Source organism: Hoplias malabaricus, chromosome 4, assembly GCF_029633855.1.
Source record: "Hoplias malabaricus isolate fHopMal1 chromosome 4, fHopMal1.hap1, whole genome shotgun sequence".
Classification (NCBI taxonomy): Eukaryota; Metazoa; Chordata; class Actinopteri; order Characiformes; family Erythrinidae; genus Hoplias; species Hoplias malabaricus.
This window is the reverse complement of record NC_089803.1, coordinates 10,365,137-10,387,646: the sequence shown is the minus strand read 5'-3', so window position 1 is coordinate 10,387,646 and position 22,510 is coordinate 10,365,137. Positions and strand designations below refer to the sequence as shown.

At 39.9% G+C, this 22,510-nt stretch overlaps 2 protein-coding genes across 2 annotated transcripts; both read left to right on the top strand.

The window, feature by feature from the left end:
- Positions 1-7,884: 7,884 nt before the first annotated feature.
- LOC136694910 (LIM/homeobox protein Lhx9-like) lies at positions 7,885-11,800 on the top strand. Its single transcript, XM_066668739.1, has 3 exons — positions 7,885-7,901; positions 9,073-9,287; positions 11,471-11,800. Exons 2-3 carry the CDS (start codon positions 9,159-9,161, stop codon positions 11,798-11,800), a joined length of 459 nt encoding a protein of 152 aa, XP_066524836.1. The 5' UTR covers positions 7,885-7,901; positions 9,073-9,158.
- An 8,470-nt stretch (positions 11,801-20,270) lies between these two features.
- On the top strand, positions 20,271-22,188 carry qrfp (pyroglutamylated RFamide peptide). Its single transcript, XM_066668738.1, has 2 exons — positions 20,271-20,278; positions 21,064-22,188. The coding sequence occupies exon 2, from the start codon at positions 21,064-21,066 to the stop codon at positions 21,589-21,591; it is 528 nt and encodes a 175-aa protein (XP_066524835.1). The 5' UTR covers positions 20,271-20,278; the 3' UTR covers positions 21,592-22,188.
- The last annotated feature ends 322 nt before the right edge of the window (positions 22,189-22,510 follow it).

Genomic DNA, 22,510 nt, shown 5'->3' with positions numbered 1-22,510 from the left:
CAGGAACCAGACATCTGCCTTTAAAATCTCCGTCACACAGGTGGTCTAAGAAGTTTTTTTTTGCATTTTAGGATCCAGGCGTCGGAAGAGTTAACCTTTTAAATTCAATTAGAAACAGAAAGTTGTTACATTAAATGTTTAGGTGAGCTGAGTCTTTCTGAAATGCCCTGTTTCTGTACTCTGAATATAAACTTGCATATCTTGGTCATGGAGGGGTAGGAAGGGGACATTTCAAAGCACAAAACATATTCGTCAACTTATGATAGTGGTATACATACTCTTTTGATTGACAGAGGTCCCTGGTGGTCAGTGCTGGGCGTGTGCTGAAGACGTTTAGACGTCTGGTTCCATTCACCACCACTGTGAAGAAACCACAGAGTCTCTCTGTGAGAGTTTTGTTTCCATCTTAAACGCTGTGCTATGCTGAACATTGTGCTACCTCTTTTAAATCCTGTATTCTCATTGGATTTATGACCTATGAAGGCCTGTAGATGAGGACAGTTTACAGATGAAAGAGGATGTCTAGGCATGGTTCTGGCTGGTTTCTAAAGGCTCTCTGAATTAACCTTTTCGTTTGTTTGTTTTCAGAGTGAGAATGATGTCTTCCGATGATAGCACCTTGGACGAGCTGCTCTTCAGCAGTTTCCATGGTCACAGAGAGGGCGTAACTGAGGCTCAAGGCCTGTCGTCTTCTAGTGGGGATGAGGTTTCTACACCCAGTGTAAATATACACACAGTCACATCAAATATAATATATCTTTTATCTTGGTTTCCACTCGTATAAATATCCAGAGAATTTTTTTAACCCCTGTGTCCACTCTGTGAGACACTCCTCCCTCGTTGGTCCACCTTGTAGATGTAAAGTCAGAGACAGTAGCTCATCTGTCGCTGCACAGTGTGTGTTGCTCGTCCTCTAGTCCTTCATCAGTGACACAGGACGCTGTCGGCTGGATGTTTTTGGTCAGTGGACTGTTCTCAGTCCAGACACTGAGGGGTTTAAAAACTCCAGCAGCACTGCTGTGTCTGATCCACTCGCACCAGCACAATACATATTTTTTTCTTCTTAAAAGTCCAGGAACAAACAATAAGTTGATGTGATGAGATCTGAAATGAGATTATAGCTTCATTCTCTCCCCTCTCTCAAAGATGAAAGCTGTCAGTGCTGTTAATGTGATGTGGCTCCAGGTCTTGCAGGGGTTTCAGGTTCGCTGTAGCATTTTATTAATTAAGTCTAGTGTTGGAGACGCTGATTGACATTAATTATCCTGTTTCACATGTAGTGGAGTTGGTGCCCGTTTTGACGAGTAGCAGATAATAATTAAAAATATATATGATGCCACGTGCGTCCTCTTTGTCATTAAGCACTGCTGTAAATAGAAAAACAAAAGAAATGTAAACACAAACAGTCTTTCCAATAAAAAAGAATAAATAAATAAACACATAGTTTCTAAAGATTTAAAAACTTAAATAAATAAATATTGTTTAAATAATGTGTAAATACACTGCATAAAACATTGTATTTACTTAATATTTAATGTCAAAAGGTTGCATAAAATTAAATCATTCATTCATTGTCTGTAACCCTTATCCAGTTCAGGGTCGCGATGGGTCCAGAGCCTACCTGGAATCATTGTGTGCAAGGCGGGAACACACCCTGGAGGGGGCGCCAGTCCTTCACAGGGAGACATACACTCACACACACATACAACTATGGACACTTTGAGTTGCCAATCCACCTACCAACATGTGTTGTTGGACTGTGGGAGGAAACCGGAGCACCCGGAGGAAACCCACGCAGACACAGGGAGAACACACCACACTCCTCACAGACAGTCACTCGGAGCGGGACTCAAACCCACAACCTCCAGGTCCCTGGAGCTGTGTGACTGCGACACTACCTGCTGCTCCACCGTGCCACTGATTTTTTTTAATCAATGTTTTTTGATTATATTTTTATTTAAATCAACATTTAATTGACATTTATAGTTTGCCAAACAATCCAGAAATGTTGGGACAAGAGCACCCTCAACTTTGTTTTCCATCATCCTATATTTTAAGAACACTTAAAGGCATAGGATACGATTTTATTCAGAAGACGTTTCCTCAACATTTCTGCTCTACAGTCTGTTTGTGCACTTGAAATTGGTCTAATGCGTTTATGAAGCCCCAGTGTCTGTAAATAAGTAAAAAATATATACAGAAAGTTCTACAAAACTAAACAGCTCAGGTTACAAATGAGTTTCTGTGGTAATTCAAACCATGAATTAATACTTATTGAAAAGAGGCTGAAAACAAACTGATCCAGTTTCTTCTGTTTATCATATCTCAGCTTGAAAACACATAAAATCCCTGCCACAACACACTGCACTTCACCTGCTTCTGTAATTGAATCCCTGTTGCTTTTATTTTTTCCAAGTGTTGAGCTTGGATGTGTGCTTATAAAAGACTAAGCCTTTTCTAAAGCAGCTAACTTCAAACACCACTCTTGTCTGACATTTTTCCGTCTGTGTGACTTAAATAACCCCTTGTCTCTCTTGTTCTCCTCTCAGCCGTCCCTGTTAGCAGGTCCTGTGGTGTGTGGAGGCTGTGGAGAGCAAGTTAATGACCGTTTTGTGTTGGTTGCTGCTGGTCAGTCGTGGCACGGCTCCTGTTTACGTTGCAGTCAGTGTCAGTGTGAGCTGCAGACCCAGTCTTCTCTCTACTGCAGAGAGGGAAAGATCTACTGCCAACTCGACTACTGCAGGTGAACCTCCCCAACTCTTTTTAGCTTTAAAAAGACTTGTGCAGAAAAGTGAAAGAGAAAAGTTATGGCCATTGTACCATTAAATGTGACCTCTGCATTTAACCCATCTGTGGCACAAAAGTGATTAGCGGTAGTGAGCCTACACACAGACAGCCATCCTCGCGCACAGGGAGCAAGCCATGGATATTTCTGCATGTCAATGGGATCAAACTGATGACCTAGTACCATGCTGGCTCCTCTGACCATTGGGTCATGGCTGCTCTCTCTGCCACGAGTTGCTCATACAATCAGCGCTTTTCAGAGTCTTCTTTCCCAACTTTGTTCATCTCAGTGGTTCTACTGAGTGTTGTTTCCTGTCAAAACCATTTTCCACCAACACAGGGCAAATTGGGTTCCGATTCACAAAACTAATATGAAAGCGTTTGGTGCGTTTCCACATGGAGCATAAGAAAGTCCAGAGGACTATTTAAAGAAATAAAAGGAAATAACACAGTAAAATGCTTCATCTGTGTGAGTTTCTGGGATTGAAGAGGCAGGTTGGCTAATTTTCTCCACTGTTTGCAACACTGCACACTTAGCACTAAGGTATGGTTATATAAGGCTCGTGTTCAGTTGCTTCTTTTTAGTGGTTGGTGCATTATTACTGAGATTACCTAGACTGTGACAATGTCTGTGTCTACAATTGTTGCCTTTTAAAGTAGCTGAATTTAGTAGTACACAAATATTTGATCACATGCTGAATCAGCTCATTTATTTTCATGTTTGCTTTTTCTCAGGCTTTTTGGTGTCGGACAATGTGCTCGCTGCTCTCAGCCAATCCCATCCTCTGCTCTGGTCATGAGGTCCGGGGACTTGACCTTTCATCCACAGTGCTTTTCCTGCCAGGTCTGTGATTAATGATTTCATTATTAAAGAGAGTAGAATGGAGTAGAATACACCTCAAAGTGTTCATATTAGCAACACCACCTGAGATACCAAAGCATCTGATTAGCAACCATCATGTATAACACAGGCAACTGGCAACATCTCAACCAACAAATATACTTAAGCAACTGGTCAGTACACCCCTCCCAGCAACGAGCAAAAATACTCTAGCAACACTCTAGAAACTTAGAAACCTCCTAACAACCACCTGGAATATTATAGCAAAACATTTGCTATGCAAAATAACCACAGCAGCTCACAACTATTTTAGCAACCATTTCAAGACACATAGAAACTTATGAACTGATTGAGCTGTGCGAAATAAAATGCAGTTTTCTAGTTAATTATTGAAATTTAACGTCTGTACGTCTAATATGTAACTCCAGTTTGTTTAAAGCATGAAACACACCGAAGAGTAAACAAACCTGGATTGAGTGTAAAGCTAAAGACAGTATGGCAAGGTGCCTACAAAGAGTAGCTTGCAAACACCTGTGGCAATTTTAAAAAATAACAATAAAGAAGCCTGAGGTACACTCAGAAGTAGGCACCAGCAAAGAGGCCAAATCTGTTCTCAGTAATCAGTAATCACTTAAGGACCATCGACAAGAACAAGAACAAGGAGAAGTCTTAGTACCAACAAAGGAATAGTCCAAGTCCTAGACGCCAAGTGGAGACAGCGTAACACTGCGCAAACTTGGGTTTTACATTAGATTTTATTTTCAGGAAATTAAACTCAATAAATAAATAAATAGTGTGATACAATTTGTAATCTTTCCATACATTTAGCTGAAGGCATGTGTTATTTGTCCAAGTGTTTGTACATATACAATGTATCCCAAAGATGTAGACCACATATTTTATACAAGTCACCAAATCAATGTATATGTCCTCTCTCTCTCTCTCTCTCTCTCTCTCTGTGTGTGTATACTCCTCAGGAATGTGATGTCACTCTACTTCCAGGAAGCCTGTACTGTGTCGAAGGCCGTAATCTTTACTGTCAATCGCATTACAGCTGTGACCTCCAAATCTACAACTCAAACGGTCAGTTAACATCATCATAGCATTTTTTAATATTATTCACATTCTTCCCGCCACTTGTTCAATAATTGTTTACATTCATCTGGTCCCCGACCCACAAACCGTATTAACACTGGGGGTAATTTCTTTACTCGGATAGCAACAGAATTATTTATTTATTTGAATTAAAGCAAAAAAAAAGTATTTTGACCCTGTTTTTGTACTAAGCATCAACAGCAACAGTAATGTAAATGTACAATAAACATAGTACAGCATCAAAAGTCAACATTTAATTGTGCTAAAATATAAAAAGTAAATGTACAAAAATGTTCAAAAATACTAGTAGAGTTAAAAGTACTTTAAATAAATTATAAATATACTGTTATGTAAATATGCTTACTATAAATGTATAAAAATATCATTATTAAATGTTCTTTAAAGGTGCTTCAAATATCAAAAATTAAAGTAATTAAATGATCAAATGTTAAAATCTTTATATATAATACTAGAAAGATTGTGCTGAAGTATCAATAGCAGTAGTGATATTAACGTACTAAGGTAATAATTGGAAATATACTGAAGTATTAAATGTAATAGTACTCAAATATTCAAAAATATCAAACATATAAGTACTTTAAATATACAAGTATATCAATGGTAAAGGTACTATACTATACTAAAGTATCCACTATAAATTTACTTTAAAGAATATACAGGGGTTAGACAATGAAACTGAAACACCTGTCATTGTAGTGTGGGAGGTTTCATGGCTAAATTGGAGCAGCCTGGTGGCCAATCTTCATTAACTGCACATTGCACCAGTAAGAGCATGTGCATCCAATGGTTCAAACATTGTGTCCTGAAGGCGGTGCCGTGTATCAGGACGACAATGCACCAATACACACAGCAAGACTGGTGAAAGACTGGTTTGATGAACATGAAAGTGAAGTTGAACATCTCCCATGGCCTGCACAGTCACCAGATCTAAATATTATTGAGCCACTTTGGGGTGTTTTGGAGGAGCGAGTCAGGAAACGTTTTCCTCCACCAGCATCACGTAGAGACCTGGCCACTATCCTGCAAGAAGAATGGCTTAAAATCCCTCTGACCACTGTGCAGGACTTGTATATGTCATTCCCAAGACGAATTGATGCTGTATTGGCAGCAAAAGGAGGCCCTACACCATACCAATAAATAATTTTGGTCTAAAACCAGGTGTTTCAGTTTCATTGTACATTGTGTGTGTGTGTATATATATATATATAACAACAAAAGTGTATACAGTATCTACTCTACAGCATTATGTTGACATGCTGGGTCAGGCCACAGGACTTCATTTATAAACCCAGGCCAGGAAATAACCGGTATGCCACGCTTGGCATGCATCCACATGCTTGGGATGTCATTACAGGCCTGTTCCATAGCCTGCAAGAAATTTTCTCTGATGTAGCAATTCTTGGTTGATAGTGAACCACTGTCTAACCTGGATGGCATGGTGAAAACTCACAATGCCCCACACAATGACATAGACAGGATGCCCCGTCTGTTCGAAGATCACTTACAATTGTCAGGATACGTTGAGTGTTTTATGGCCCCAATGTGGCATGATGGTGGAGAACCCCGTGATTGCAGATGGCAGCACATAATGTGACAATGGCTCATTAGCCAATCATGTTCCGGCCTCTCCTCCTCCTTTTGAACCCAGCTTCATCCATATAAATATATTCATATGGTCGTTCTAAGGAATCCAGCTGAAACACTTTCAATGGAAATATACATGTAGATTTGTAAGTGGTACAGAAACAGACTTATGCTGTGGAGTAGACTGCGGTATTGAACACCTACCTGTACAAACTGGAATCTTTGCTTCTTAAGCCCTCTCACGATCAATGGTAGAAAGGCTGACGCTGTTGATGCCTTCAAAATGCACATGGTCTTCAATGACTTTCTGCTGTATTTCAAGCAGTTTGATTACATTGTTCTGATGGACCATGTCAATAATGTCAACCCCCACCCCCACAATGTTGCAGTGTTGTGATTCTACAAAAAGAACTTGCAGTTACAAAAAAATACATGGAGCACTAGGCCTAAAAATATATTGGAAAATTCATGTAATGAAACAAATTTTAACAGAACTGTGTTGAGACATGCTGTAAACATATACGTATTAAGCGTTGGCCTATGGTGGACACAGTGAATCTTCTTAGGTTGGGCTGAACTCCTGCTTCCCTCATTCTCAAACCGTGGACAAGAACATCGTCTATGACAGTTGCCCGTAGTTCATCTTAAATAATTGTTCTTTGTCTCATGCCTCCTCTTCCACTGCCTCTCTGACTGTTTCTATCCAGAGTGAAACTTCAACAACCAGGGCTCCTTGTACTGGCTTATATTGGTTTCCTCACATCATTAGCCACATGTGTGATCAGTTTTGAGTTGCTGTGTTTAAACTGAGACACTTTTGCTACCTGTGCTTACCATTATGCAACCCAAGTGCATCACAGTGCATAATGTGTTGTAGTGGGTGAAAATGTGTTTGCAAGTTGTGTCTAACTAGGTGACAAGTGCTCCAGGTTCTGCCTGGTGACCATTTCAATAAACGGCTTCAGGGCGCTGAGCATTTGGTTCACAACAGGGTTTAGTGTCTTAGTTGTTGAGAAAAAACTGTAAGTTCTTAATCAATAGTTTATAGTTTAGTTTATAGTTTATAGTCATATCAGACATACTGGTCATATCAGACATTCCTGGTTAAATTCCCCCAGGAAACCACCAGCAGAAAAAGGCATTCTTATCAATTTCTTAGATCATTAGATCATATGACATCTTGTTAATTCACAGCTTGTTAATTCTTGTGTCATTATTCATAATTAGCTATAGTTAGAGGACACTGTATAAAACGTGAAATACAGAAGTTGATTGTGAGCCAGTTTCCCAGGCAGAGTTCAAGGGAATTTATGGACTATACTTTAAGTAGATTAGTTATTTTCAGAATCAATGTCATCAAAGACTCGGATTAATCCCTGTTTGAGAAAGTGGCCTTTGTTTTATTTTGAGGTTAATTGAGGTAAAAGAGTTTTTTGTGTAAACTATGCTTTTGCTTTGCTTTGTTGTATCCAAAATATTTATCTGTTTTGAGTAAAACCAGTTCAAGTGAACCATGTTTATGCACATTGTCCACACCAGGAATCACACCGCACAATCTCAGGAGCCTTGGGCAAGTGTTAGTAGTCTTTATTATACAACCGTTTTAAAGACATATAAATGTAGTCAGTTTTGTAAATTCTAAGGGTTTGTATCTGGGAGCAAGCCTAGGTTCTTGAACTTGAAATTTGTTTCCAGAAATATATTCATTTAGTATTTATTTTATTATTATTCATAGGACTGTCAATATTCTGTACTAATTATTAAATAATATCTGTACTAGTTAATGAATTCTAGTTATTTAATCATTTCATTTGCTGATGCTGTTATTCATAGTGGGCAGCACAGTGGTGGAGTAACACAGCTCCTGGGACCTGGAGGTTGCGGCTTCGAGTCCGAGTGACTGTCTGTGAGGAGTGTGGTGTGTTCTCTCTGTGTCTGCGTGGGTTTCCTCCGGGTGACTGTCTGTGAGGAGTGTGGTGTGTTCTCTGTGTCTGCGTGGGTTTCCTCCGGGTGCTCCTGTTTCCTCCCATGGTCCAAAAATACACGTTGGTAGGTGGATTGGAGACTCAAAAGTGTCCATAGATGTGAGTGTGTGCCACCCTGTGAAGGACTGGCGCCCCCTCCAGGGTGTGTTCCTGCCTTGTGCCCAGTGATTCTGTGTAGGCTCTGGACCCACCGTGACCGTCAATTTTATAAGGGTTACAGACAATGAAGGAAAATGATAAGAAGATGAGTTAACAGTTTGCAGTACTGAATGTATATTCCAGTCGCAGTGTCATTAAGTGGATATTGAATGATTCATAAGATAAACTAAATAAATTGCAATAGTTACTAATTAAGAGGTCATATATCTATAAGACATTTCAGCTAAAACTAAGGTTGCAATTTTAGATTATTATCTGTTCTTTTAAAGTACAGTGTGTAAAGTGTGGAAATATATCCCTTATGTTCATTAATGTAAATTAAAATGATCCAATTTTAATACACAGTTTCCCTCTACATAGCCACCGCCACAGCCATGGGAAACATGAACAAAACAGGTTTTACTGCAATTGTTTTTTTTATGTTTCATTGAGCATATCAACAAATACATAAGCCTTAGGTTCAATGGTTAAAAAAATAAATAGAAACAATGCCCATCATGTGATGATTTAAAATCAGAGAGACATTGTGTAAGTTGGTAATTATATGGAATTCTGTTCAGTCTTCTCAGGTGTCCTGGTTACCATGGTTTCCTCCTTTCACAGGAGAGGGGGAGGAGCTGGGGAGCAGCCCTGAGCCTCGACTGGATGAGAGGGCCCAGGGGGGCGGGGCACAGAGGCGTACGAAGCGGATGAGGACCTGTTTTCGGAGAGAACAGCTCAGGGCCCTGGAGGCTTATTTCGCTCAGAAACACAATCCAGACGGAAAGGACTGGATCAGTCTGTCGAGCCACACCGGCCTTCCCAAGAGAGTCCTACAAGTAACACGCTTTAATGTGGTTTCAGCTTTACAGGTCTTTTATTAAATGCACCCACCTGCACCAATCGAGTGCAACAAAGCAGTTTTATCTTAACATAAGTAACATGTCATGTTTCTAAGTGTAAATAAATACAAATTATCTAGACATTTTATAAGTTACAAAGTAACATGCTCCTAATGTGCTTTTAGCATTGAGACTTTATATTGAACCACACCCACCTGCCTCTGTAGACTGTAAAACAGTGAAAGTGAATTAAAACTTACTCCTAAAAGGAGTCCTAAAACTCCTGAAGTTTAAGGTACTATGTCTAAAGATCCTTCTTCAGAACAATTGGGACATTTTGTAAAGTGCAGGAAAAACAAGAATCTCTTATGCATTAATTTCCTGTAGCTTTATTAAAGTAGGGCGGCACAGTGGCGCAGTAGTTAGTGTCACAGTCACACAGCTCCAGGGACCTGGAGGTTGTGGGTTCGAGTCCCGCTCCGGGTGACTGCCAGTGTGGTGTGTTCTCTTTTGTCCAGTGATTCCAGGTAGGCTCTGGACCCCCCACCAACCTGAACTGGATAAGGGTTACAGACACTGAATGAATGAATTAATTTATTGAACTAATATATAATTTGAACAATATATAAATTAATGAAGTAAATAAATGTTTTTCAATGTCTAAAGAGATAAACAAATTTAGAATATGATGCCTGCCTTTTCTTGTAGTTATAACCATGAATATACAGACAAAGGACATCACTTTGATAGTAGCAGGTGTGCACTGAGGCACTACCGAAACCATGAGAGATTTTGTCGTTTGCATTTTTTCCTGGACGAACCCTTTTTAATATATTTATACTCGTGAACTCTCAAGAAAACAAGTTAAAATGTGGAAACAAAGTTTTCACTGTTTATTGGACCATCTGAGAGGAGCTCAGAGAAATCTGCCATGTTTATACACATGCATGGCTTTGTAAGAGAGTGTTTTCAGTTGCATTCCTTGATGCAGCAGCAGACGATGGTTTTCTGACTCACTCCCAAACCCATGTGCCTACACGTGTCACATTTGCACGACAGTTTGACTGCTGTGGTCGGAAGGCTTAAAAGACATCCACATTCAAAATAGGTATATGACCTTGCCCTACTCAGACTTCTCTTTATGTTCTGAATCTTCAAATAAATAAACCCTTTTCTGTCTTGCATTGAGAAATGTGTTTATATTAAAAAATAAATAAATAAATTACCAAACAAAAATTGTTTGGTGAAAACATTGAAAATGTTTTCTTTTCTTTGTGCTTTTGTCATTAATCAAAAGTTTAAAAGAATTAACACATCACAGGTCCTTGTTTTAATCGCACATTATGAAATGTCCCAACTTTTAAAGAAATGGGGTTGGTTTTATTTAAAAAAAAATACAACCATGCCTTAGCCATTGAGGTTAATGAATTCTAATTATAAACTGGAGTCTTTCACTCTGTAAACTTTGATACACCAGGAAACGTTTCACTTCCTATGTCAGAAAGGTGTGCTATTCCACCAATGAGGAAACACAGAAAACCTCCAGAGGGTTTTCAGAATGTAAACCGAGCTCTGTCTTCTTGTGTTCAAGTGCCAAAATCTCCTTTTTTACATTTCAGATTCTCAAAGAAGAAATGTGGTTGTGGGCAAGATTTTGGCAGATTATTAAAGTGTGATTCCTTCAGTGGATATATTAACTCATTATCTTTCATGTAATTTGACTTGAGATGTCTGAACTCCCCCGCCATACACCCTGTGATTCTGGGTAGGCTCCAGACCCACCGTGACCCTGAACTGGAGAAGGGTTACAGACAATGAATGAATGAATGTCTGAACTCCTGCACACAGCTGTGCAATATATTTATAAGCTGGAAAACAATTACTAGATCAATCTAAGCTTCATTAGAGGAAAAACAATCAATCCCAAGTTATCCCGATGTGTCGTTTATTAGTCAGGTCTTCATTAACTTCTGAAACAAGACAAAGAACTGTGTTCAAATAATGTAGATAAAAATAAACATGGACAGATATCGTCCTGGACTTCAGCTTAATATGCTGCAGAAAATGTAAAAATGGAACAGTGAAGCTGTGACTGTGTGACTTAATGAACTGAACTGATCCCAGTTTAATGGCTAATCTTCTCTTTGTAACTTTCCCTCCTTTTCTTTCTCTCTGGCAAGGTGTGGTTTCAGAACGCGAGAGCCAAGCTCCGACGCTCCCTCTCCACTGACTCAACAACACATCCTGAGCCCATGGCAACGGTCGCTATGGCCTCGTCTGAGGATGCTATAAACTACCAGACCAGCACCATCGACCAGCTGGAGCTCTCTCTACTCACTGCCCCCATCTCAGAAAGTCCCACAAACCACAGCGTTAGCCATAGCTTTAACCACAGTGACCCGGTGGAATCTTACAAAAACTCAGCCTTCCTGGACTACAATACCCACAATCCCCTTCTACTGTCCTCCTTTGGGAATATCGATCTTGATCCTGGAGTTATAATGGAGTGACACCATGAGGAGTCAGTTCAGGGGAGCTGCATGTCTTTTTAAATAAAACTCTCAACTTAGTTCAGTCCAAAGTTCTACATCTTAATTATATTATGTCTACGACATATATATATATTTTTTAACAAAATCATGAAATGAATACTTTTTCAAACCAAACAGTAGCAATCAATTTTTATAGAAGAATTATTTATTTATTTATTTCAATTTAATTTAATTTTTTGTTCCTTTGTTTTTCAGAACTCATATTCAATGAATAAGCAAATGGATTTTTGCCACTGGTTTGCGCTCTGTTAGTCTGTGTAGACACATCTGGGTCATTACCAGTTTTCATAGTTTAATGAACATTAAAAAAGTGTTTTGTTGAACAGACACTTGAACTATTTTATTGAGTATGTTCAAGTGAACTATTTAAATCATATTTTTCAGACCTAGATTAGACATAGTAACAAAAATACTTCAGCACAATCTTTCTTTGGAGGGACCTTGAGCTTTGTTTCAAAATGAAGTAACACAGTGATGAGTCATCCTCGACGATACACTGTAAAAAAAAAAAAAAAAAAAAAAACATGTCACATACTCTACAGTTCTCCTTTCATTGTCCGTTTGAATAACCTCAACGACCAGGTGCACTAGTTTAGCAATTTCTGCCTCTGCCCTCAGCCGTCCTGGATTTTATTACCCACAATCCCAATCTGATTTTCGTCTTCATGAATGTGTAGATATTATAAGATGTTATTAACTGGAAAAAAAGTTCAGTCATTTTCAGTCAGTCATTTTCTCCAGTGATTCTTCTTCACATCATCAAACAGCTGTTACACTTAGTTAAACTTAGTTTTTTAACATGGCCGCCCCTATATGAGGGGTGTTCATTGTGGGATTAAAACACAGGTTAACACATTTGAGTTATACTTTATGGGACTTGATTTTTATATCAGCTTCAATAAAAGTATAGATAAAATAATAGTCATGTGGTTTATTAAGTTAATTTGGACAAAAAAAAACCTTCAACTTTTTAAGAGATTTCAGATATTTAAACTATTCTTAAAACCAAGTTTAAATGTTGGAATTAATGGGAAATTTGGACTGAACAATTACACAGGAGTTTTTTTTTTTTTTTTTTTCAGAAAATGAATATTACACAATTTTACAAGTAATTAATTGACTGTTTAATTGTTTGAGGGTGTATTTATGTTTCTCTGATCAACTTCACCCTTCACTCACAAAGTGAAAGAATTTTTTTGCAGTAGGGCTGTCACCTGTAATTCGAGATAAAGGTCTCGCCGCAGTAAAAACACTGCTGTTGGAAGCTGAGCTGCATTCATCTTCTGAGTGAAAAGCTCAGTAAAACCCAGCTTTAAATTTTTGATCCAGACTTTAGTGAGCTCAGTAAACACGTCTTGTTCAGCAAACTGTAATAATACACACCTCTCTGCCTCTCACCTCTAGGTCAGAAATTACCAAAATTTATACCTGACCCTGGGACATAAATAGGGTCATTACTATTATTTGTTTATTTTTAATTATTAGTATTCAACTAAATAAAATGAAAGGACTGGTGCCCCCTCCAGGGTGTGTGCCTGCCTTGCGCCCAGTGATTCCGGGTAGACTCCGGACCCACCACGAGCTTGAACTGGATAAGGGTTACAGACAACGAATGATGGAATAAAATGGACGAGAAATGGTTTCATCAGGTGTAATTTTCAGTTGAAAAGCCCCTCTCTGATTGTGAATATACTTTGTCTCTTCAGAAGACAACAATTAAAGCCATGAAAAACTGTTTGTAGCCAAGTTTTCCAGGACATTAATGACCCCCTTAAATTGTAACTCTGTCGTCTTAAAGAATCTTTTTCTTTAATAGAGTTTCAGAGGATAGTGGTGTATTTGCTGTGGGAGCTTTTTGTGTTTTCAGCTCTTAGTGTGAAACTGATCCTCTGTAAATCACATTTTAATTTGTATGTTCAGTGTTCTGTTTCTATTTTAATTTGCTTATAACGCCGTGTTTATTTAAATGAATGTAAAGAATACTGAGATGCCTTTGTTTATGAAGTGCCCTGCAGAAATATGACGTGTTATGTCTTGCCTGTTTTATATAAGACTCTCTTCCTGGTCCACGCCCATGTTTTCTGAGGTTTGTTTTTCAAATGAAAACTTAAAAAAAGTTACAGAATCTGAATCATTGAAGAATTTGAAGAATTTAGAAGGTCCTGTTAAGCAGGTTACAGCTCACGCTTGGCTGTATCTGCTGAATTTGTGTCTGATTTATCTGCAGTGTGTCAGTGTGAATCTTTACTGTGTGTTGGTCTGTGAACATTGTGTGATAGTGGATCTCTACGTATGATGTCATTGTTTCTGGCTTTATATAAACACTCTGCTTCAATGAAAATGTTCTTTTTCAGAATACATTCTGGTGTTGAGGATTTTTTTCCCCCTAATTAATCTTTTTAAACACTAGATTTGGGATGTAGTTCTGTACAAACGTTTCCTGAAGTGAACAGGTATATAAAAATCATGCATCAGGAACAGGGAAGCTAAGAGTTTCTGATCTACCTGCTCTGGGATGGTAGTAAAGTTTCTCTGTGTTTGTGGCAGCATTTTTACACCAAGGCTACCCAAATAAAGCTGTACGAATGGTTTAAAATTATTAGTTTTTTCATAGTTATTAAGAAGTTTAATTAATATTCATTATAATAAACGGTGTGTTCCCGGTTTGCACCCCGTGATTCCAGGTATCCCTGAACGGGATAAGCGCTTACAGATGATGAATGAATGAACACAAGGGTGGTGCAGCATGTAGTGTCTCAATCACACAGCTCCAGGGACCTGGAGGTTGTGGGTTCGAGTCCCGTTCCGGGTGACTATCTGTGAGGAGTGTGGTGTGTTCTCCCTGTGTCTGCGTGGGTTTCCTCCGGGTGACTGTCTGTGAGGAGTGTGGTGTGTTCTCCCTGTGTCTGTGTGGGTTTCCTCCGGGTGACTGTCTGTGAGGAGTGTGGTGTGTTCTCCCTGTGTCTGTGTGGGTTTCCTCCGGGTGACTGTCTGTTAGGAGTGTGGTGTGTTCTCCCTGTGTCTGTGTGGGTTTCCTCTGGGTGACTGTCTGTGAGGAGTGTGGTGTGTTCTCTCTGTGTCTGCGTGGGTTTCCTCCGGGTGACTGTCTGTGAGGAGTGTGGTGTGTTCTCCCTGTGTCTGTGTGGGTTTCCTCCGGGTGACTCTGTAAGGAGTGTGGTGTGTTCTCCCTGTGTCTGTGTGGGTTTCCTCCGGGTGACTGTCTGTGAGGAGTGTGGTGTGTTCTCCCTGTGTCTGTGTGGGTTTCCTCCGGGTGACTGTCTGTGAGGAGTGTGGTGTGTTCTCTCTGTGTCTGCGTGGGTTTCCTCCGGGTGAGTGTCTGTGAGGAGTGTGGTGCGTTCTCTCTGTGTCTGCATGGGTTTCCTCCTGGTGAGTGTCTGTGAGGAGTGGTGTGTTCTCCCTGTGTCTGTGTGGGTTTCCTCCGGGTGACTGTCTGTGAGGAGTGTGGTGTGTTCTCCCTGTGTCAGCGTGGGTTTCCTCCGGGTGACTGTCTGTGAGGAGTGTGGTGTGTTCTCCCTGTGTCCGCGTGGGTTTCCTCCCACAGTCCAAATACACATTGGTAGGTGGATTGGTGACTCAAAAGTGTCCCTAGGTGTGAGAGTGTGAGTGTGTGTCACTTATCAACAGATGGGTTACAGGCGGTAATTTTTAAATTGCAAAGTGCTCCAGCATGGTCAGGACTGTGGACAATGGACAATGAGTGTAGAGACGGGGGAGGGGGGTGTTGGTCTGAATGGCTAATCCTTATCTAATTTCTCTGTGATGTGTGTAACCATATCCACGGACCCAGGCTCCTTTCCTGAGCTTCGTATTGTAACAGAACGGTTAATTATTACTCCACAAACTCCTGAATGTCTTTTAATATCTCAAAGCAAAGGAACAAGTTTCACTTTGAGAACAGGTCTAAACTTGTCTGACTATAAGCTGTATCCTTGACACTAATGGTTCAGGAACATGAACTGATCGGGAATTCATTTCTGTAGAAACCTGTTTTTTTTTTTTTTTGGCTGTGTGTCAATTTGCTGCAGAACTATAAATTCTCAACAGCGCACATAAACTCTTATCTCCACACCCACAAAGAGCAAGTATCAAACACAGAACAATAAAGTGCCAAGGTACAAAGTACAAGAAATTAATTCATGAAGATGTAAGACAAGGACAGCACTCACAACACTGTGATCTGTGTCCAGGGAAGGACAACTGTTGGGCCACTTGGGCACCCATACTTCACTGGACACTTTTGGCCTGAAAAAAACATGACAAGAACATTTTTCTTCTGATGACCGATATGAAATTTTATATATATATATATATATATATATATATATATATATATATATATATATATATACATATTCAAGAATATTAAATAATTAAAAGATACATATAAACATTTTAAAAATACATATAGAAATGCATCACAATTTTACCCAGAACACATCTACAGAAAATTCCCCAGAGTGTTGTATTTTTTTAATCTATTCAGTGTACAGATACTGTCTCTGTCTCTCTCTCTCTCCCCTTCACTCAGAGTCACTCTAGCCAATAACTTCTAGATCACAGACATGAGCAGTTAGTGTTCTCCTCTGAACGTGTTGAGCTGATGAAACAGAATCAGCAGCTACTATAATCCTCTGCACGTTTTTAGTTGTTCACTGAAAACACGCTGAGCTACTGTTAAAAATTCAGCACTAAGTGGTCTCCAAATATGCTGAGGTAATCAAAAATAGTCAGCCGTTAGTGTTCTACTCCAAGTGTGTTAAGATAAAAAAAATGATGTGTGAACTGAGCAAATGCAGAAGTGCAATGTTGAAATCAGGGTGTGTGGGTTTGGGAGGTGGGGGGTGGGGTTGTTGTTGTGGACTGATATGGACTGATAAAATGCAGGGTTGGAGAAATTGCAGCTGTGCTTTTGGTAAAGTGTTTTGCACTATAAAAATAACTGTTGAGAGTCTAGTTTCTTTTTGTAATTAATGAGATTAGATGTGTTGGAGCAGGGGCGCTCCAGCACCAGGGCTGGGAGATTGTATACCATGCTAGTCTATATAATGCTACTGGGGAAAGCTAGTAATTAACAAGTGATGTGTTGATAATCATGAAGCAATTATGTGTGAGCTTAGCAAATGCAGAAGTGAAATCTCCATGTGCTCTGTCTACATCCATTATATCAGAAAACAGTATTGTGTCAATATGGAAAATGCAAAACAAAACAAAGCATTAATTCACATTATTGTCTGTAACCACTTATAAAACAAACAAAAATGCAGCTTTTCTTACATTTACATCATTGCATAGAGCAGGAACCCAAGATATTTTATGTCTTGCTTGGCCTACCTGGAATCATTGGGCGCAAGGCAGGAACACACCCTGGAGGGGGGCACCAGTCCTTCACAGGCCAACGCACACACACTGACACTTTTGATTCACCAATCCACCATGTGTTTTTGGACTGTGGGAGGAAACCGGAGCGCCAGGAGGAAACCCACACAGACACGGGGAGAACACACCACACTCCTCACAGACCGTCACCCGGGGCGGGAATCAAACCCACAACCTCTAGGAGCTGTGTGACTGCGACACTACCCGCTATGCCACCGTGCCGCCCTCTTTTGTTAATATACATGTTTAAAATAAAGGTGTTACAAAGGGTTCTTTGAGTGATGTGTTACAACCCAGTTTAGGGCTGAGCCGTTACAGAATGAGGTATGTGTTGAATTAATGTATGAGAAATGAATAACTGTAACAGAGATGTAAATGGTGACACAAAAAGGACACATACGGAACCACAGAATGTATAATGAATAGAATATATATATATTGTAGATGTATATTTACAATGAGCTCAACACCAGTGAACTTCAGGATGGCCTTAAGCCGACAAAAACAACAAACAAACACCCCTCCTAACTGACCCACAAACAGCTCTAACTTACCTATGTGAAACAAAAGACAATACATTACCATACTCCCTGTCTATACCAGTGGCGGATGCTGGTCTTTTAAGGAGGAGGGAAGCTCAATTTCGGCCTACATCATAAAATGTGTTGGTTTATTTATACGTAAATTCTACCCTCCGTTCCTTTTCAAGAAAATGATCTGTGACCCTGTCGTACCAACAAGGCGTCTTTTCCAGGGACTGGACTAGTGTCCTCTCAATGGCCAGCAGAGCTAGGCTGCTTAAACGGCCTTGGCCCATGTGAAGTGTGTCCGCCTGTGAGTGCTTTGTGACGGTGGAGGGGCTCAGCAGCACCCGCTGGACAGAAACTGTGATAGAAGTCAGAAAGAGTGATAGAAGTCTGTCTCCAAACACAAGCAGCTACAAAAAACCCACCAGAAATAGAAGCTTGATTTGTCGCTAGTCGTTTTTAACAAAGAAAATGCCACTAAGAGGTTTAAGAAAGTCTGGTTCAACTCAGAACAGAATGAAAATGTAACGCTCCCACGGATCTTTACACCAAAGGATCGCTGATTCGCTCATTTCACTGTCAATCAAAAAGGCATTCAGCCTCAGACAGATCATCCAATCATCATGCAGAAGCTGAGCGTCTGGGCCAGCCGAGGCCAGCCCACTGGCCCCCAGAGACGCTGAGCGTCCGATGGGTGGGACAAAGCCCAGCATTTATCCAATCACTCGTCTCGTTTCGCTGCACTTCACTGCTTCTCCATTGAACTCTGTGGACGCTCAGCGTCCTCACTGTTTAAAGCACTGTGAAGCTGCGGGAATGATTGAGAGGAAAGCAGCGTCTTTACCAGTGATAAGAAGCTGATTCTGAACAAAAGTTGAGCGCGTTGTAGTGCATATTTATTCAATGATATGTACACACAACAGTATATATTTGATCACTTATTTTTGACATTTTAGGGGAAGCTGAGCTTCCCTTGCAGTCTTAGAGCAGTCGCCACTGATCTATACACAAAGCCACACACAAAACCCACTCACAAAACAAACGGCAGCCAACCCTACTCTGGTGAAATATACACAGTGTTTACGATACTTAACAACAAATTTAACGTCAGTATTCAAAAGGGGCAAAAACAAACTCGTGGTCGAAATAGGAATGTAGCAAAGTCAGAACCAGGCAAACACACAGAATTCAATCTACACAACACAAATCACAGAGCACAAAACAAAGCTGTATAACGGCGTACACACAGACGTATTTATGATTCCCGCTGAGATGACGTAGATGAAACGGTGACAGACACAACACATGGACTGGATGGTGGACAGGACTCAGGACGATGAACAAATACACGAACTGGAATCAGGAATGAACTCTAGACGGGTGAACAAACACACGGACTGGAACAGATTGCAGAACCTATAATTTGAGAGAGAGAGAGAGAGAGAGAGAGAGAGAGAGAGAGAGAGAGAGAGAGAGAGAGAGAAGAAAGAAAGAAAGAAAGAAAGAGAGAAAACTTACAGCGCAGCATAACAGATGCCATAGAAGAACCACATTTGGTTCCATAAAGAACCATTTTGGTTTAAGAGATGTGTGAGTGTGAAGAAATGTTTATGGGTTTAAATATCCATCACTTAATCCCTCTCTGGGAAACCACCAGATAAGGTTTTGTCTTTGTGTCCCACTTTAAGTCTTTGTTCACTACAAAAACTGAAGAGTATTTCAGTCGAATAGTGAATTATAGTCAAGTTGTAAAGGCTTTATCTTTAGAGAAATGACTATGTATATTTTGAACGATCCAGACTGTCTTTACTGTATGGTAGGAGCTTGTAAGAATATTAGTTCTCAGCTGAAATATGTGATATTCATTTTCAATAGCAAACCCTTTGTTCATTTGTATTGTCTCCAGTTTAAAGTCATTATCTAATGTTAAACAGAGTCACACCCAGAATGAAAAAGTAAACACTGCCAAGGCCTTCAGAGAAAAGTTAGTCACTTCATCTCTTCCTATGGAACCAAATGGGTCTGAAACATCTTTGCTTCTGTTCAGGTTTTCTCAAATTAGTTTGACACAACAATCACAGTCTCATGCCGCGTCAGTGAGGAAGATCAATCGGCTTTTCAGGCTCACATTTCTAGGAATACGTGCCAAACTCAAAGCAGAAAACATGGCCTAATGACTCAAACCCAACACTATGCCATTGAGCAGGTGACAAAGGGATTCTTCTGGTGGTTTCTTTGAGTTCTTGGTGAAATGAACCAATTGAGAAAGAACTTGTGGCTTGTGACTCTTGTTAATGAACATGCGCTCATTCAGAGTAATTGGCCACTTTAGGGTCTCCACTTAGTCAAGCTGTGTTTCCAAGATGGAGGAATGTTGGAAGAGGAAGCTTCTGCGTCATTTTGCTTCTGACCAATTACAGCAGAACGTAGCCCTGGCATTGCATTCCCATTATCTGTATTTAAGGAGAAATAGAGAGAGTAAAGGGATGAGAGACACACTGGAATCTGCAAGGTAATTCCTCACTTTTGTTTCTTACATAGTTTTGCAAATGGAATAAGTTCATTTGTGTGTTTTATGTATTATTGTCTTTGCTTTCATGTAGTTATCTAAGTGAAATGTTGTAGCTAGAATGGACAAATCTGGTTTGCTAGAGGAAAAAAAAACTCTTTTGGGGGGGGGGATTGTTAACTGTGGATTGATGAAATGCAGGGTTGGAGAAGTTGCTTACATAGATTTTTATATATCACTCATATACTGTTGAGTGTCTTGTTCATTTATTTAGATTAGATATGTTAGAGCAGGTGCATTCCAGGACCAGGGCTGTGAGCTTTAATACCATGCTAATCTACTGTATAATGCTACTGGGGAAAACTAGCAACTAGCAGAATTAGCAACTCCCCTTAAGCAGATGTTATTTAACTGTTAAACTGGCCCAAAAGTCTGTAAGATCAATATATTACCAAACCAAAATATCCTTGGTTGAATGAACAGGGAAACACTGAGCTAGGGTAAACAAATTGCTAGCATTAGTCACTAGTTTGCTAAGTGCTAAATTCGTCCTTATACAGAGCTCTATAAGACCTTGTTAATTACAGAGTATTGGACTCAAGTCATAAATTTCATACTGGGGTTGGGTTTTGCTGTTCTATGTTAAATAATGTCAGATGATTTTTTTTAGAATTATGATAAACGTGCAATTACTTTGTTGTGGTAGGTTACAAATTAGAGTAAATGTGTACCCTATACCCTCAAACTCTGCTCCATTTTTTATTGTTTTTTTCTCCACCTCTCTGCAGATGAAGCTCCAGCTGTTACACATCTGCTCATCTTTCTCAGTGCCGTTGCTGCTGTCTCTGGCTCTGTTACTGCTGCCTCCACAAGGTCTGAGCTTACCTTACCAGGCAGCGGCCTACTTGCCTGCACTGGAGGGTCCAGATTGGCTCCAGACTTGGCTGAGAGGGTCTCCAGGGGTCTCAGGGACTCCTGGAGCTGAAGGGTCACGACTATGGAGTCTGATGGGGGACCCAGAAACTGAGGAGCTTCTGGAACTTCTGGCAAAGCTACAAAAGCTTGAGAATCAACTGGGCTGGGCTTCAGCTCCTGAGGGCCAGGTGCAGAGAGCTCAGAGAGAGGAAGTGGGCCCCGGATCTCTAGGAACCTTCCCTAAACACCCAATAGAGGGGGTAGCGTACCACCATCAGGTAGTACGAGACGAGAGCGAAGGGAGCGAGAAGAGGAATGAGGCGCTAATGTCCATTGCTGGAGACCTTCAGGCCTTCAACAGACAGAAAGGGGGATTTGGCTTCCGCTTCGGAAGGAAGTGATGTGGAAAAAAGTGGGTGGAGCATAAAGGGCCAACTTCACTGAAAAAGAGCAACATGTTGAATTTTCTTGATTGAGGTATAAATGTAAGTTAAGTAACACTATATTGACATACACACTCTATGCATAGATTTGGACACACTCCTGGCCATGTTTTATGTTTTCTTGATTTTCTAAGTGAAAAATCATTGAATGCACTTTTATGGATTAGTTACTACTGCACATTTTAATGCACATTCACTGTTAATTTACTGAAATGTACATACTGGCAATAAAACCACACATTGTATGTGTCACATGCAAAAGTTATGGTACATCAGTCAATATTTGAGTCTGTTTGCTTACAGTACACCAATGGCAATTAGTGCTCTCCTTCAAGCAAGTTGAACTTTATTGTGTCAGGAACGATTTGTAAAGATGTGGCTGAGCTTGATATTTAACTGAGGGAACATGTGCTCCTCACATTCCCAGCTTCCATAACATGATTAAGGGGAGTCTCCCATAAGGAGTTGGACTTGCAATGATATAAAATTCCCTTGAAAGTTTGGGAAATCGCAGTAGCACCCACAAAGTAACAACAAATTAAAAACACATTTTATACTTTAGGATTTCTTCCAACATGGTGAAATCTAGAGAAAAATAGAAATACTCCATTAAAAATTACACAATTGTTTAGTAAAATAGTTATATATTTTGATTCAAGCATGTTCCCTGCAGAAGATGTTATATGTGTAATTGTACACATACACACAAAGATATTTGTATGATATTTGTTTAATTGTATTGTATTTGAATTTGTGTTTGGAAATTCAACAAAAATGGATATGACCAAGCGGTGCCCAAACACTTGCACATACACACAAATCTGGCTTTTAGATTAACTTTTGGCAACATTTGTGTTGGTCTACATTGTTATTAATG

Bases quoted from the DNA above. Each gene is read 5' to 3' on its own strand.
- LOC136694910 (XM_066668739.1), top strand. From the start codon at position 9,159: ATGAGGACCTGTTTTCGGAGAGAACAGCTCAGGGCCCTGGAGGCTTAT. The intron at 9,288-11,470 runs GTAACACGCTTT...CTCTCTGGCAAG, and splicing joins TTCCCAAGAGAGTCCTACAA to GTGTGGTTTCAGAACGCGAG.
- qrfp (XM_066668738.1), top strand. From the start codon at position 21,064: ATGAAGCTCCAGCTGTTACACATCTGCTCATCTTTCTCAGTGCCGTTG.